Source organism: Nomascus leucogenys, chromosome 20, assembly GCF_006542625.1.
Source record: "Nomascus leucogenys isolate Asia chromosome 20, Asia_NLE_v1, whole genome shotgun sequence".
NCBI classification, from domain to species: domain Eukaryota; kingdom Metazoa; phylum Chordata; class Mammalia; order Primates; family Hylobatidae; genus Nomascus; species Nomascus leucogenys.
In genome coordinates, this window is record NC_044400.1 from 58,395,223 (window position 1) to 58,408,157 (window position 12,935).

General features: G+C 36.7%; 1 protein-coding gene across 2 annotated transcripts in view; it reads right to left on the reverse strand.

Moving 5' to 3' along the window:
• The window catches only part of STIM2 (stromal interaction molecule 2), a 163,354-nt gene that overhangs the window by 101,780 nt on the left and 48,639 nt on the right, over nt 1–12,935 (reverse strand). For both annotated transcript variants that reach the window (XM_003258557.3, XM_003258559.3), the window contains exon 2: nt 1,782–1,912. In XM_003258557.3, coding sequence (XP_003258605.1) covers nt 1,782–1,912 — 131 coding nt within the window. The remainder of the gene's footprint in view (nt 1–1,781; nt 1,913–12,935) is intronic.

Sequence of the window (12,935 nt, forward strand, 5' to 3'; positions counted from 1 at the left end):
AATAATTTGCCACCTGGCCTGTATTCGTTTCCATTCATTATAGTACTGCCATAATAAAGTACCATAAATTGGATGGCTTACAACAATAGAAATTTATTCTCTTACAGATCTGAAGGCTAGAAAGAAGTTCAAAATCAATGTGTCCACAGAATCATGCTGTCTCAAAGGCTCTAGGGGAGAATCTGTTCCACGCCTTTCTCTTAGCTTCTGGTGTCAGCAGCAATCCTTAGCATTCCTTGATTTGCAGTTATATAAAACTAATCTCTGCCTCCACTGTCACAGAGTCATCTTCTCTCCTGTTCTGTGACTCCACAGGGTGTTCTCCTCTCTTTGCAGAACACCAGTCATACTGAACTACGAGCCCACCCAACTCCAGTATGACTTTATCTTAACTACATCCGCAATGACGCTATTTCTAAATAAGGTCACATTCTGAGGTGCTGGGGTTTAGGACTTCAACATATGTTTTTAGAGAACACATTTCAACCCATATCTTGGCCCTTTACAGAAAAAGTCTGCCAACATCTACTTCAGAAGTAGAAGAATCAAGAAATAGGTCCAGAGGTGCAACTGAACAATGAGAGACTTAAAATAGCAAAACCAGGATTTTATTTTACACATACTAAGTTTAAAGCAACAGTAAGAGCCCTCTAAAAACATCAGGAAGAAAGCAAAAGGTCAGGGATCTGGATTGGCCTAGAGATAGAGGAATTGGGGCAACCTGAAAACGGATGGGCATTCTCAAATAAACGTTTTGTATAGCAAGCCAAGAACTGATCTTCAGAGAATGTCTCCGTTAGATAACAATGGTACTAGACACTGTCACTGTTATATCACATGAGACAATAATGTAGAAAATAATGTAATTTACTATTATATAATCTGAAAGAGAAGCAATTCAACAGTGACAAATCCAACAAAGGGACTGAAGAGGCCTGAAAAATGACCAGGGGATTTGGTTAGAATGAGACAACACTCAAAGATGACAACTTTTAGGGAGAAACGAAGACAGAAACCAGACCGGTAGGGTAAATGGGAATGCTTAAAAACTAAAGACAGTAGGTACAGTAAATTACCATGCTGGTGGTCTCCAATGAATCACATTTCCTGGTTATCTATATCTTTGTAGAATCTTCTTCCACACAGATTCTGAGCTTAGCCAAATGACTTGTTTTGGCCAATAAATTAGCAACCATTTGCAAGCAGAGGCATGATAAACACTTGCACATGGGAACTTGCCTTCTTGGAACACTAGCTGCCGCGCTGTAATAAAGTTTGGGCTAGGCTCCTGAATGATGACAGGTAACATAGAAAGAGATTACACAGAATAAGAGGCTGTCTTAGATACTCCAGCCCCAACAGAGCTCCCAAGAGAATGCAACTTCCATAGTGAACTCAGTCCACATCTAAGGGTACAGAAAAACTGCCCAGCTGGGGCCAGTGATCCCACAGAATCAGGAGAAATAATAAACTGTTGTCATTTTAAACCACTACATTTGGAGTGGTTTGTAAAGCAACAATAGATAAAATACGGTCAGAATAGGATACATGTTTGAGAAATACAAGAACATGAGATGGAAGACTTATATCCAAATGGGGGGAAAAACAGAAAAACCATGTAAATGTTTATAGAGGGTAAAATTAACATGTAAAAAGAAAAACTAAAGATGTTGAAGATGAAAGCAATAAGCCACATGAGGAAAGAGAAAATTGAAGACTAGAAACAGAAATGCAGTCATTCTGTTCTAAGACAATAGCAAGGAAAACATTTTTCCACCTACTTCATCACTTTCCTCTACTTCAATTCCACCATCTTTGTCATCATCCATTTGTTTATGTATTGTTTGAAGAGCTTCCAGACTAAATCTGTCTTCTTCTGTAAAGCATGGTGGACTCAGTGACATGCAGGGATCTGAAAGAGAACAAAGGGCAATTACTAACTTGCCATACCAAAACAAAGGCTATAGTTAGCATAATTTAAAAGAAAACCAACAGAATTAAACTTCAGACTAAGTTAAACTAAGAGACTTTAAAACGTCTAGCAGAATATTCTTCACATCAAAAGTATAATATATGAACACAACTGACTAAAAATAAATAATCCAATTTAATTAACATCAGGCAACTACAACCAGGAGTTATGCCAGTACTAACTTTAGGTTATCTAAAATCTCTACATCTTTAACCATTTCTTCTTATCCAACCTGAATATTTACTAATCATGATGTACTAATCATTCCCCCTACCAAAAAAACAGATGATCTCCTTCCACTTAAAAAAAAAAAACACTAAAAATCACAGAATACAAAGTGCTATTTTTGCACAATCCAGTTTAATCAAAATGAGTCCTAGAAAATATCACCAAAAAAAGGGAAAGAAAATGTAAAATAGTCACATGACCCTTTTATTTCCATTTTTCTATTTAAGATAATCCAACAGTCTACCCATATAGCTTTTTTCAAAATACATAAGTTCTTAGGTTCAACTACGACAACAACAAACAAAAGAAAAAGACTAACCAGATTTTTTAAAATCTTGTTCTTCATGTTATCTTTAATATACATTTACTGGTCAACCCTTTCCCTGTGGAATATATGTGAATCCTCACATTCAGGTTGTCAAAAACTAAGTTAGAAAGCATGAAACATTTTTCAATGGCTTAAAATCAGACTGATGGAAATTACTTCCTGTGCACATAACTAGCAAACAACCTATGTATCAAAATGGGACAGTTCTGCTGAAGCTTCACTTACACCAGTCTGGCTGACTGGTGGACTGACAAAATTCTAAGAACTTACTTCTCTTCTACCAAGTCACTACAATAATATTCCTTTAAAATGCCATCAGAACCACATATATTTCCAGAAATAGTATGGCCTTAAAGTTGAAAGCGGTTAGCATAAGACAGAGGTTAGCCACAGCTTAGTTACCTCATCGATAGTTAGTCTATCATCTGGCCCTACTATCAATTAGCTGTCATTAGTTAACTGTGGACAAATCACTTGTCCTTGTGTCTTAGTTGCCTCATCCCTAAAATAAAGCAAGTAGAGATACTTACTAAGATCTATTGCAGCTATAAGGGCGTAAGAATATCTAATTCTGTGCTTAGGGGAAAAAAGCTGGGAGAAGAGAAGCCAATATTTGAGGCCCACAGATAATTTAATTTAAAAAAAAATTCAAACTGATATTACCTAACATGTTCCAATTACAGCTGAAAAAATATTTTGGTGATTTAACATTTTTAATAGTTTTAATTCAAAATCTAATTTTAATTTCTTTAGTCTTAGAAGGGGAGTAAACAGAAAAGAAAGGAAACTATAAAAGTAGGAAATGCAATTATAAGTTCTGTGTGATATATAAATACATGTACATACAAATATTTGAAACGCCAGTCAAGATTTGCTAAAATCCAAGAACTTAGAGGCATAATGGTCAATTATGATCCCGAATTCACAGAACAATCAAGACCCTGATATGCCCATAAGTTTGAATTTATTTGCAATTATTTAAAAGATGCAAAATAGAAGATAAGAGCTCAGGTACCAAAACGACATATAGTGTGAAGATCTGAATATAACATGTAATTGCCTCCAGCACACCTATTTTTTACACATAGTTTAATCTGCTAAAAAACAAAGTGAAGGTGTTCATTGCAACTGGTACATAAGGAAAGGGCCAGCATCTCTCACTCTGGTTAAATAGGCTTTGTTGTGAAAGTCTCTAAGAGGAGTCAACAGTGAGGACCATATAACCATAGGAAGCTTTAAGAGAAATTAGGAGCAACATGACTTGAAAAAGTCATAGGAAAATAAAATTGGTAATTATTTACTTAAACAGGCATATTTCATAAACACTAGCTAATCTAATAAAATACTCTCTCTCAAGACTACTTCAAGATGTTAATACTTCTCCATGAAGTCTTTCATAAACACTATTTCCTAGTGATCACTTCCTTCTCTGCACTCCATTCAATCCACTCAACAACTACCTAATGAGCACCTACCACATGTCAGGCACCAGAAATACCATGGTGAACAAAACAGACAAAAATCCTCATAAAACTTATATTTTACTGGGGACTATGAACCTAACAAGATAAATAAGTAAAAGGTATAGGCATGTTAGTAGTGGTAAACATTTAAGGAGAAAGTGAAAAGCAGATATGAAATGTCAAGGGATTTGAAATTTTCGATTGTATCTTCATTTTCTAATCATTCTACCTAAGTCCTCACTTAATGCTGTACTTGATTAAGCTTTAATTGCCTTATGTGTCATTTTTGTCCATACAACTAAGATTATGAACAGGGCAGGGACCATGTTTCTCCACTTCTCACATAGTACCCATTTTAGCTGAACATATTTTAAGCCTCTGATAAATTCTGTTACTTCATATATTAACTAAATTACAAACTTCTAGGCTTCTATCCTGTGCAAGGCAGTGACAGGCATTAGGAATTAAAGAGATAAGAGAGTATCCATACCCAAAAAAGCTCACAGTTTTGTGAGAGGGAAGACACGTAGACTCCTACAATGTATCATGTTAGGTAAAAGTTTTCTAGAGGTAAACTTGAAGAATTTTAAATCATCTGTAGTTGATAAGCTTGAGAAAAGAGAACAGCATGCCTAGAAGCAGCATCGGACGTTCAGTGACATTAAAAAAAAAACACAAAACACTCAGAAAAATGCAAGTGGTTTAATATGTCTGTAGTACAGAGATACCAACATACAGAAAAGAGAAGATCAGGTGGAGATTGCCAAAAGGCCAGATCTCTAAAAGCTCTGTATTAATGGATTTCAAGGAGGGAAATAACACAACCAGATTCATTTAAAATCTCTGGTGACAATGGAATGGGATGATGGCAATTCACCAGATCCCTCTGGTGACAGTGGAATAGGATGGTGACAAGACTGAGAGACACAGCTGACAGTCAGCCTGGCAGCACTCAACAGACCATGCCTCCAAGGAACAGAAACGGTAGATGATGAGACTGCTCTAGGGTTTGGTGTTTTGCCAAGTTTGAGCAGCAGAGGAAAGACGAGTTGAAGTTATGGCAACAGTGATCCATTTCTTCACATGAAATTATATTTCCTTTAAAGTATGACTCAAGGCTTTTACAAATCTAATTTAGAATAGCTGCGAATTCTGAACTCTATTACCTGTTCTAATGTCTCTTTTCATTTTTAGTTGTTTACCTTCTAGGTTAATTCAGCACATGTGATCATTTTAACTCAAATTAGCGGGCCTATACTTATTTTAAAATATACAACCTGCTAAAAAAGGTCTGTGCCTATAATTATAATGGTTTCAAAGGCAACTGCTACCAATATTGTTCTCCTTTGCTTATATTGTATAGACACTTTCTTTAGCTACCCAAAATGCCCCAGTGGACATCAGGTACTCCACACTAGTACATCTTCCTCATCTAAACAGAATTCATTCGCTAATTTAAACATGATATGGAGTGCCTATAATATGTCAGGCTCTGTGCTTGGTGCTGGGCACACAAGGCAACAACTAAGACAAATGTCCTCCCCTCAGTGCCCTCACCTTGTGTTAAATGCAACACAGTGTGATATAGCTTTTGAGTATTATATGCTAAGCACTCTTTTCTCTGGATTAACAGCAGCACTTTGCGCTGAGGGAAAAGGAACCAGCTGCAACAGAATGAGACCTAACCCAAGTCAGCTATCAACACCATTATTAAATTCCACCTTGTTTTCCTGTAATTAGAGCCAAACGCTCAGTATGGTTCTACAGAAAGTAAAATGAATTAAAATTATTTCACCCACTAAGAAATATCTACTACAGGCTGGGCACAGTGGCTCAATGCCTGTAATCTCAGCACTTTGGGAAGCTGAGGCAGGCAGATCACCTGAGGTCAGGAGTTCATGACCAGCCTGGACAACATGGCGAAACCCCATCCCTACGAAAAATATAAAAATTAGCCGAGCATAGTGGCACACTCCTGTAGTCCCAGCTGCTTGGGAGACTGAGGCAGGAGAATCGCTTGAACTTGGAGGCGAAGGCTGCAGTCAGTCAAGATCATGCCACTGCACTCCACCCTGGGTAACAGAGTGAGACTCTGTCTCGAAAAATATATATAAATAAAAAATAAAAAAGGAAGAAATATTATCCACTACATTCTAGAAACCAATACTATTTTATCTTCATAATTTATTCCCTGCAACCCTGTATGGGGCAGATAATATCTCTATTTTTCAGATGAGGAAATAAGACTCATGAGTAACTTGCTTAAGATCATACTCCTAAAAATGACAACTGGGATTCTAAGTATTCACAACTCCAAATCCACACTCAAGTGTCAGTATAACGAACATAAATGGGTCAGTGCCACCAGCATGAGAATTAAGTACCGCTATCACGGATATTGCCAGGACCTGGCTGAGGAGCTGACTGCACCAAGAAACATAAATGTGCCCCGTGGAAGGAGATCATCAGACACTTGCAGAATAATATTCACAATCTAGAATACATATCTATACTTCCTGCCTTACTTTTCCTTTAGATAATCTATCTCCACTTCAATTCACACTCTCCTTCAACAAACCATTATATTAAGTATATTATATTGTATCATAACTTTACCCTAAACTTGATTGAGAACATGCATTGTATTAATTTTTTATTCTCAGTATCTACCACAGTAAGTGACATATTTGTTGAATGGTTTAAGTATATGTAAATATTAGAAGCCAAATGAATTAGCTTCTAAATACAATTCGTTTATGTAGCAAATACCTAAATGCCAGAATCTAGGTTAGAAGCTGGGTACACAAAAGGTAAAAACAAATAAATAAAGTTAAAGATGGCAGATGCAATGACAGATATACAAATAAACGATGGTGACAAAACTAAGGGAATAGTCATGTCTACATGCACAGCAAGAAAGGCTTCAAAGAGAAAGTGACGTTTACACTGATTCTTGAAAGATGAGCAAGTGTTCTCTAGGAAGACAGGTATAGGCAAGAACATAAGCTAATGATTATTATATAACAAAAGGGTGATAATAACTATCAATATGGAGCATCCTTGTATTTATATTGCATAGAATATACTTATATAAAAATTAAGTGTTACACATTTCACTTTGCCCACAAAGTAGGCGTTATTCCCATTTAATTAGATAATTAACAGAAAAAGTATAAGCGAAGGCCAGATCATGGAGAGATCTACAGATTATCCTAAAGTGACAATAAAGGAGAAAAAAACATTAATAAATTATTCACTGAAAGCCCTAACTTGCATTTTCCTCCATCTGCAAAGCTCTTTCTTCCAAATATATCCATGGTTGGTTAACTCCTTTCATTCCAACTTAAATGATCCTCCTCAGAAGCTGTCTTATTTCCCTATGTAAGATAGCCTTCTCCTTCACTCTTTCTACTTGTTTAATTTTTCTTCATAGCGCTTTATCACAGGGCAGTATATGAGTTGATTCATTTGCTTACTAACTCTCCCACCATAATGCACCCATGAGATCACAGGCATTGTTTTGATCATTCCTCTTTGCCCAGTGCCTAAACCAGTATCTGGCACACAGTAAGTGCTCAAAATATATTTGTTTACTAAATTACTTATCTAACTGGACTTTCAATATAAATATATGTTTACTAAATTACTTACCTAATTGGATTTCCAAAGTGTTTGAAAGAAAAAAGCTTTTCAAGTAATAATTTGGCTGATTAGAAAAGCAGGATGGAGAAATTAACAAAACTCACCTTTTAACACTGAATTTAAACCTAAGTAGTTAGTAGAAATCTAGTAACATTACTCTTCTGCTTAAAACTATTCAGTATTCCCCAGGCCTAAAGTATAAATTCTATTCACTGTCAAATAGTATTGTTTAAATACTTATTGAACAAAATATGCAACATACCATGCAAAAATAACCAAGGGGAACTTTAAAATATTTAAGACAGTCCTTAAGGCTCTCATACTCTCATAATAAAGTGAAAACTCCATGAAGTCAAAAATAAAGTCTGTTTTATTGATTACTATACAATATTACTATGTATAGTGACTATACATAGTATAATACTGTATTACTATATATAATTACTACTGTTATACATCTTATATGTAAATTATTATTGTATGTTACCAAATCTAATACATAATTTGCCTTTTACATGTAAGCAATTGCATTTTCAGTGACCTTATGAAAGTTCAACTGGATTTTGGTAATTGGGAGTAGAAAAAGGGAAAACAAGAATAAACACAAACAGGAAATAAGATGAGCTCTGGAACCCACAATAAGCACAGACTGGCTAGCAGGCTAGTTCTTAACTGAGAGTGGTAAGGCCTCCTCCCTGCTCACTCACCCTCTCTCAGCTGCTACTGGCGGTCAATGGCGGGGGTGTTGTGGAGGGCAAGAATACTGAGTTAACTGCAATGCACAAGCCTGACAAGTCCCACACAACAAAGAACTGTCCTCTGCTATACCAACAGTACTCCCCAATGGAAAGATGAAACAACAGCAAGACAGGTGAAGTAGCAATCAAAGGTGAATGTGTCAGTTTCATTTTTAATCTACAGCATATGTTTGCTACCAAAGAATGCCTATCACAACAGTCTAGGCAAGAAGTAATAGAATATAAACTACAGAAATGATAGTGGGGATAGAAAGAAAAGATCATACTGAAGTGACTACTAAATATATTAAGAGAAAACAGACAAATATGACTGGCATTTCAGGCCTAAAAGTCATCCTAGGTAAAACAAAGGTACATTTTCATCTATCTAGCTGAGCCACACCAAACACAGAATTATAAAATGCATCAAATGCTATTCCCTTTGCCTTCACTAGAGGAATAAATATAGCATATTCTATACTTTGCCATCCTAGTCAATTGATATATGTGGGGAATACAGTTCAGAAACTTAAGAAATTAAGAGCTTAAGAAAGAAATGAAGGGGAAAAAAGTAAGTGAAATCTTTAGAGCTAGGTTCCCTCCTATAATATTATTTAAGTCAGCAAATTTCATGCAGAAAAGAACAACTAAGAAGGGGAGCCAGGTGACTCAATCACAAACTAAGGACTGCAGCCCACTAACAGTGTTTAACAGCATATGCCGCCGAGAACTTGGCTTACCACGCTGGCAACTATTTAATGAATCTCATGATTAGGATTTTCTTAATTACTACCACAGAGAGAACTTTTTAAATAAGTATTGTTTGTATTTAGTACTTCCACTAATTGCTCAAGCATTTACCAAATCAAATACTTCAATACTTCAAATATTCAATGTGAGTATTTTCAGAGTAAATTCTCGAGAAAATTTTCAGGTGTCATTTTTCAATATACCAAAGACCTGATTCAAACTCAAAAGGAGAGTGAATAATGTCTTCCTTCTCTTCTGATACCCTCTCCAGGGCAAAGTCTATTTCATATTCCTAGTATTCCCTTATATTTCCAGTATCTAGCATACTACAAACACCTAGCACATAACAGGACTAATGGCTACTTCTCCAAAAAGAGTAATGCATAAATAATAAAAGCTGCTGCATATTTTTTAGAGAAAAACGAGTTTCAGCCTTTTATACACGTTACCTATTACATGATGATAGGCATTCAAAAAATACTAATATTTATTGAGAGCATATACTACACGCTAGAACAGCAAATGAGAAAGGGAAAGTTGTAACTGGATTAGGTATACCAAATGCTATACCAGGTATGCTATAAAAATGCAGGCAGAGGACTCTAGATAATCTCTGATTATCTATTCAGACTTTTGAAAAGTTCAACAATTAAAGGAGACAGACTTTACCAACAGAGGGCTGAGAAACCACTGCAGATGTTCTGTGATTATGGCTTAAGTACTACTCTAAACAGAAAATACAGGACCTTTGGTGAAAACTCCTTCTGACTGATGACTGCCTCTTAGAACTCTGAATCTCTGTAATCACTCACTTTGCATAAAAAGTACCTGCTAATTTACCTGGACCCTAGCAAAAACAAAGTAGTTTCCCCTGATTGTTAGCTAAAAGTTCCCCTAAATAATTGCTAACTTCATCTATACCTTTCCAATGTTTTATTTCATTTTTTCATTTCACTTCATTTATTTATTTATTTATTGAGACACACTATTTATTTATTTGAGACACGCTATTTATTTATTTATTTATTGAGACACACTGTCGCCCAGGCTAGAGTGCCATGGTGTGATCCCAGCTCATTGCAACTTCCACCTCCTGGGTTCAAGCGATTCTCCTGCCTCAGCCTCCTGAGTAGCTGGGACTACAGGCACCCGCCACCACGCCCAGCTCATTTTTGTATTTTTAGTAGAGACGGGGTTTCACCATGTTGGCCAGGCTGGTCTCGAACTCCTGACCTCAGGTGATCCACCTGCCTCAGCCTCTCAAAGTGCTGGGATTACAGGCGTGAGCCACTGCACCCAACCTCAAATGTTTTAAATAGACTATCATACAAACTCAATTCCTTAGGTCCCTTCCCACCTTCCAGAGACATTTAAGAAGTTATCATATTCTGATTATTTCACTCCTACATATTTCCCCATCTGTACCCCACCACACCACCACCAAGCAACTTAAATTCCTACTAATCTCAGAACCTCTCTAAAGGTAGGAACCAGAAGGTAATGCCTCCACCTCAACAACCTCAACAACTGTCTTACTAATATGCAATTCATTTACTAACATACTCTTCTATCCAAAAAGTATCTACACTTATATTCATGGTTAACCAATATGTTCCTTCAGTTCAGTGTATCTAAATAAACAAGTAGGTGTATTCATACAGCTGTATTTATCTCTACATTCACTGACAGCTATCTAATTTTTTTTATTTTAGTTTAGCTTTTTGTTTGTTTTTTTGTTTTCTTGTTTTTTTGAGACAGAGTCTCACTCCATCACCCAGGCTGGAGTGCAGTGGCATGATCTCAGCTCACTGCAACCTCTACCTCCGGAGTTCAGGCAATTCTCCTGCCACAGCCTCCCAACTAATTGGAATTACAGGCGCTCGCTCAGATAATTTTTGGTTTTTTTTAGTAGAGATGGGATTTCACCATGTTTGGCTAGGCTGGTCTTGAACTCCTGACCACAAGTGATCCGCCTGCCTTGGCCTCCTAAAGCGCTGGAATTATAAGTGTGAGCCACCGCGCCCAGCCAGCTTTCTAATTTTCTCCACTGTTTTATACTATAAATTCCTAGAAAACAATGATGTTTCTGTATATAACATTGTAGCATCTGTCATTATCTTAGAAAATAGTTGACTAGGTGCAAAAAAAGAAAGTAAACAGGTGCATGCAAATTTCTTGACTCCTGGTTCCCAGGGATGCTACTGAAAATTTAATGAAAAACGTCTTAAGCAAAAGATGTGGGTGCACACATATATAGAATCACAGAGGCAGTTCTCAACTTCTCTCCAAAGATCAGAAAAATCTCATTGACTTATACAAGTGAAACCAAAGTGACCAAAATAATTAAGAACCAGGATTCCAAGTAGCACTGGCCCTTTTGAGACCCTAGCTCATGATACTAACATTTTCATTAACAATGTTATGAGCACAGAGTAGTGGAAGAGCTTTGCTTATTTCTATTTATTTTGTGTTGTTTTGGAAGGCAGAATATGATAATTCCAAGCTACAACCACAACATTATGAATGTACGCAGTGCTACTGAAATTGTACGCTCAAAAACGGTTAAAATGATCAATTTTATGTTAAGTATATTTTACCACAATAAAAGCTACAACCAAACACAAGCTACAGTGAACAAAGATGATTAATACTATCTTAACTATATCAACACTAGAGAAATAAAGAGAATATTGTTCTTAGTTCCAGGCACTGATCCAAGTGCAATACATTGTTTTACTTCTCTCTCAGTACAAGGACTTTTAACAACAATCATGCAAAATAAAATAAGTATCATAATTTTACAGATGAGAAAGGTTGAATACTCCATAGAGAAAAAAGGAACTTTCAATTCATTCTCACCCTGCCACTTACTGTATAACTTCAGGAAAGTTATAACTACTTTGCCTTAATTTCCTCACCTGCAGAATGGAAAAATAGCACCCTTGCAAGGCTATTGTTGGAATTACATGATATATCAATGTATGAAACACCTAACAGGGTATGGCACATATTTGTAACTCAATAGATAACTAAATACTATCATGGAGAGAGAGGAGTAAGGTGCCTACAGTAATTAGTTAATAAACGACACAGTCGGAATTCAATGCGAAGTCTCCTGAAATCTAAGTCTAGCTTTTTGTTATATTACTGTTACCTTAACAGTTATCAAAAATACCTTTTATTTTCCTAAGAGACAAGGTCTCACTCTGTTGCCAAGGCTGAAGCAGTGGCGCAATCATAGCTCACTGCAGCCTCAAATGCCTGGGCTCAAGCAATCCTCATGCCTCAATTTCCCAAAGTGCTGGGATTACAGGCATGAGCCAACGTGCCTGGCCCAAAAATATCATTCTTTCATTTAGAATGAAAATTAGACTTTGTTATAAATCTTTTGACTGATTCCAAAACCAAATATAGTCTAAAATACAAAGAGAGAGATAAAAGTGGAAATAGAGCATTTACTGTATTATATAAAACAATGACTGTGGCCGGGTGCAGTGGCTCACGCCTCTAATCCCAACACGTTGGGAGGCTGAGACGGGTGGATCACTTGAGGTCAGGAGTTTGAGACCAGCCTCGCCAACATGGTGAAACTCTGTCTCTACTAAAAATACAAAAATCAGCCAGGTATGGTAGCATGTGCCTATAATCCTAGCTACTGAGGCTGGAGAATCGCTTGAACCCAAGAGGCGGAGGTTGCAGTGAGCCAAGATTGCACCACTGCACTCCAGGCTGGGCGACAGCAAGACTGTCTCAAAACAAACAAACAAACAAAATGACTGGGTGCTTTACTTGACTATCTAATTCAAATGCTGTGT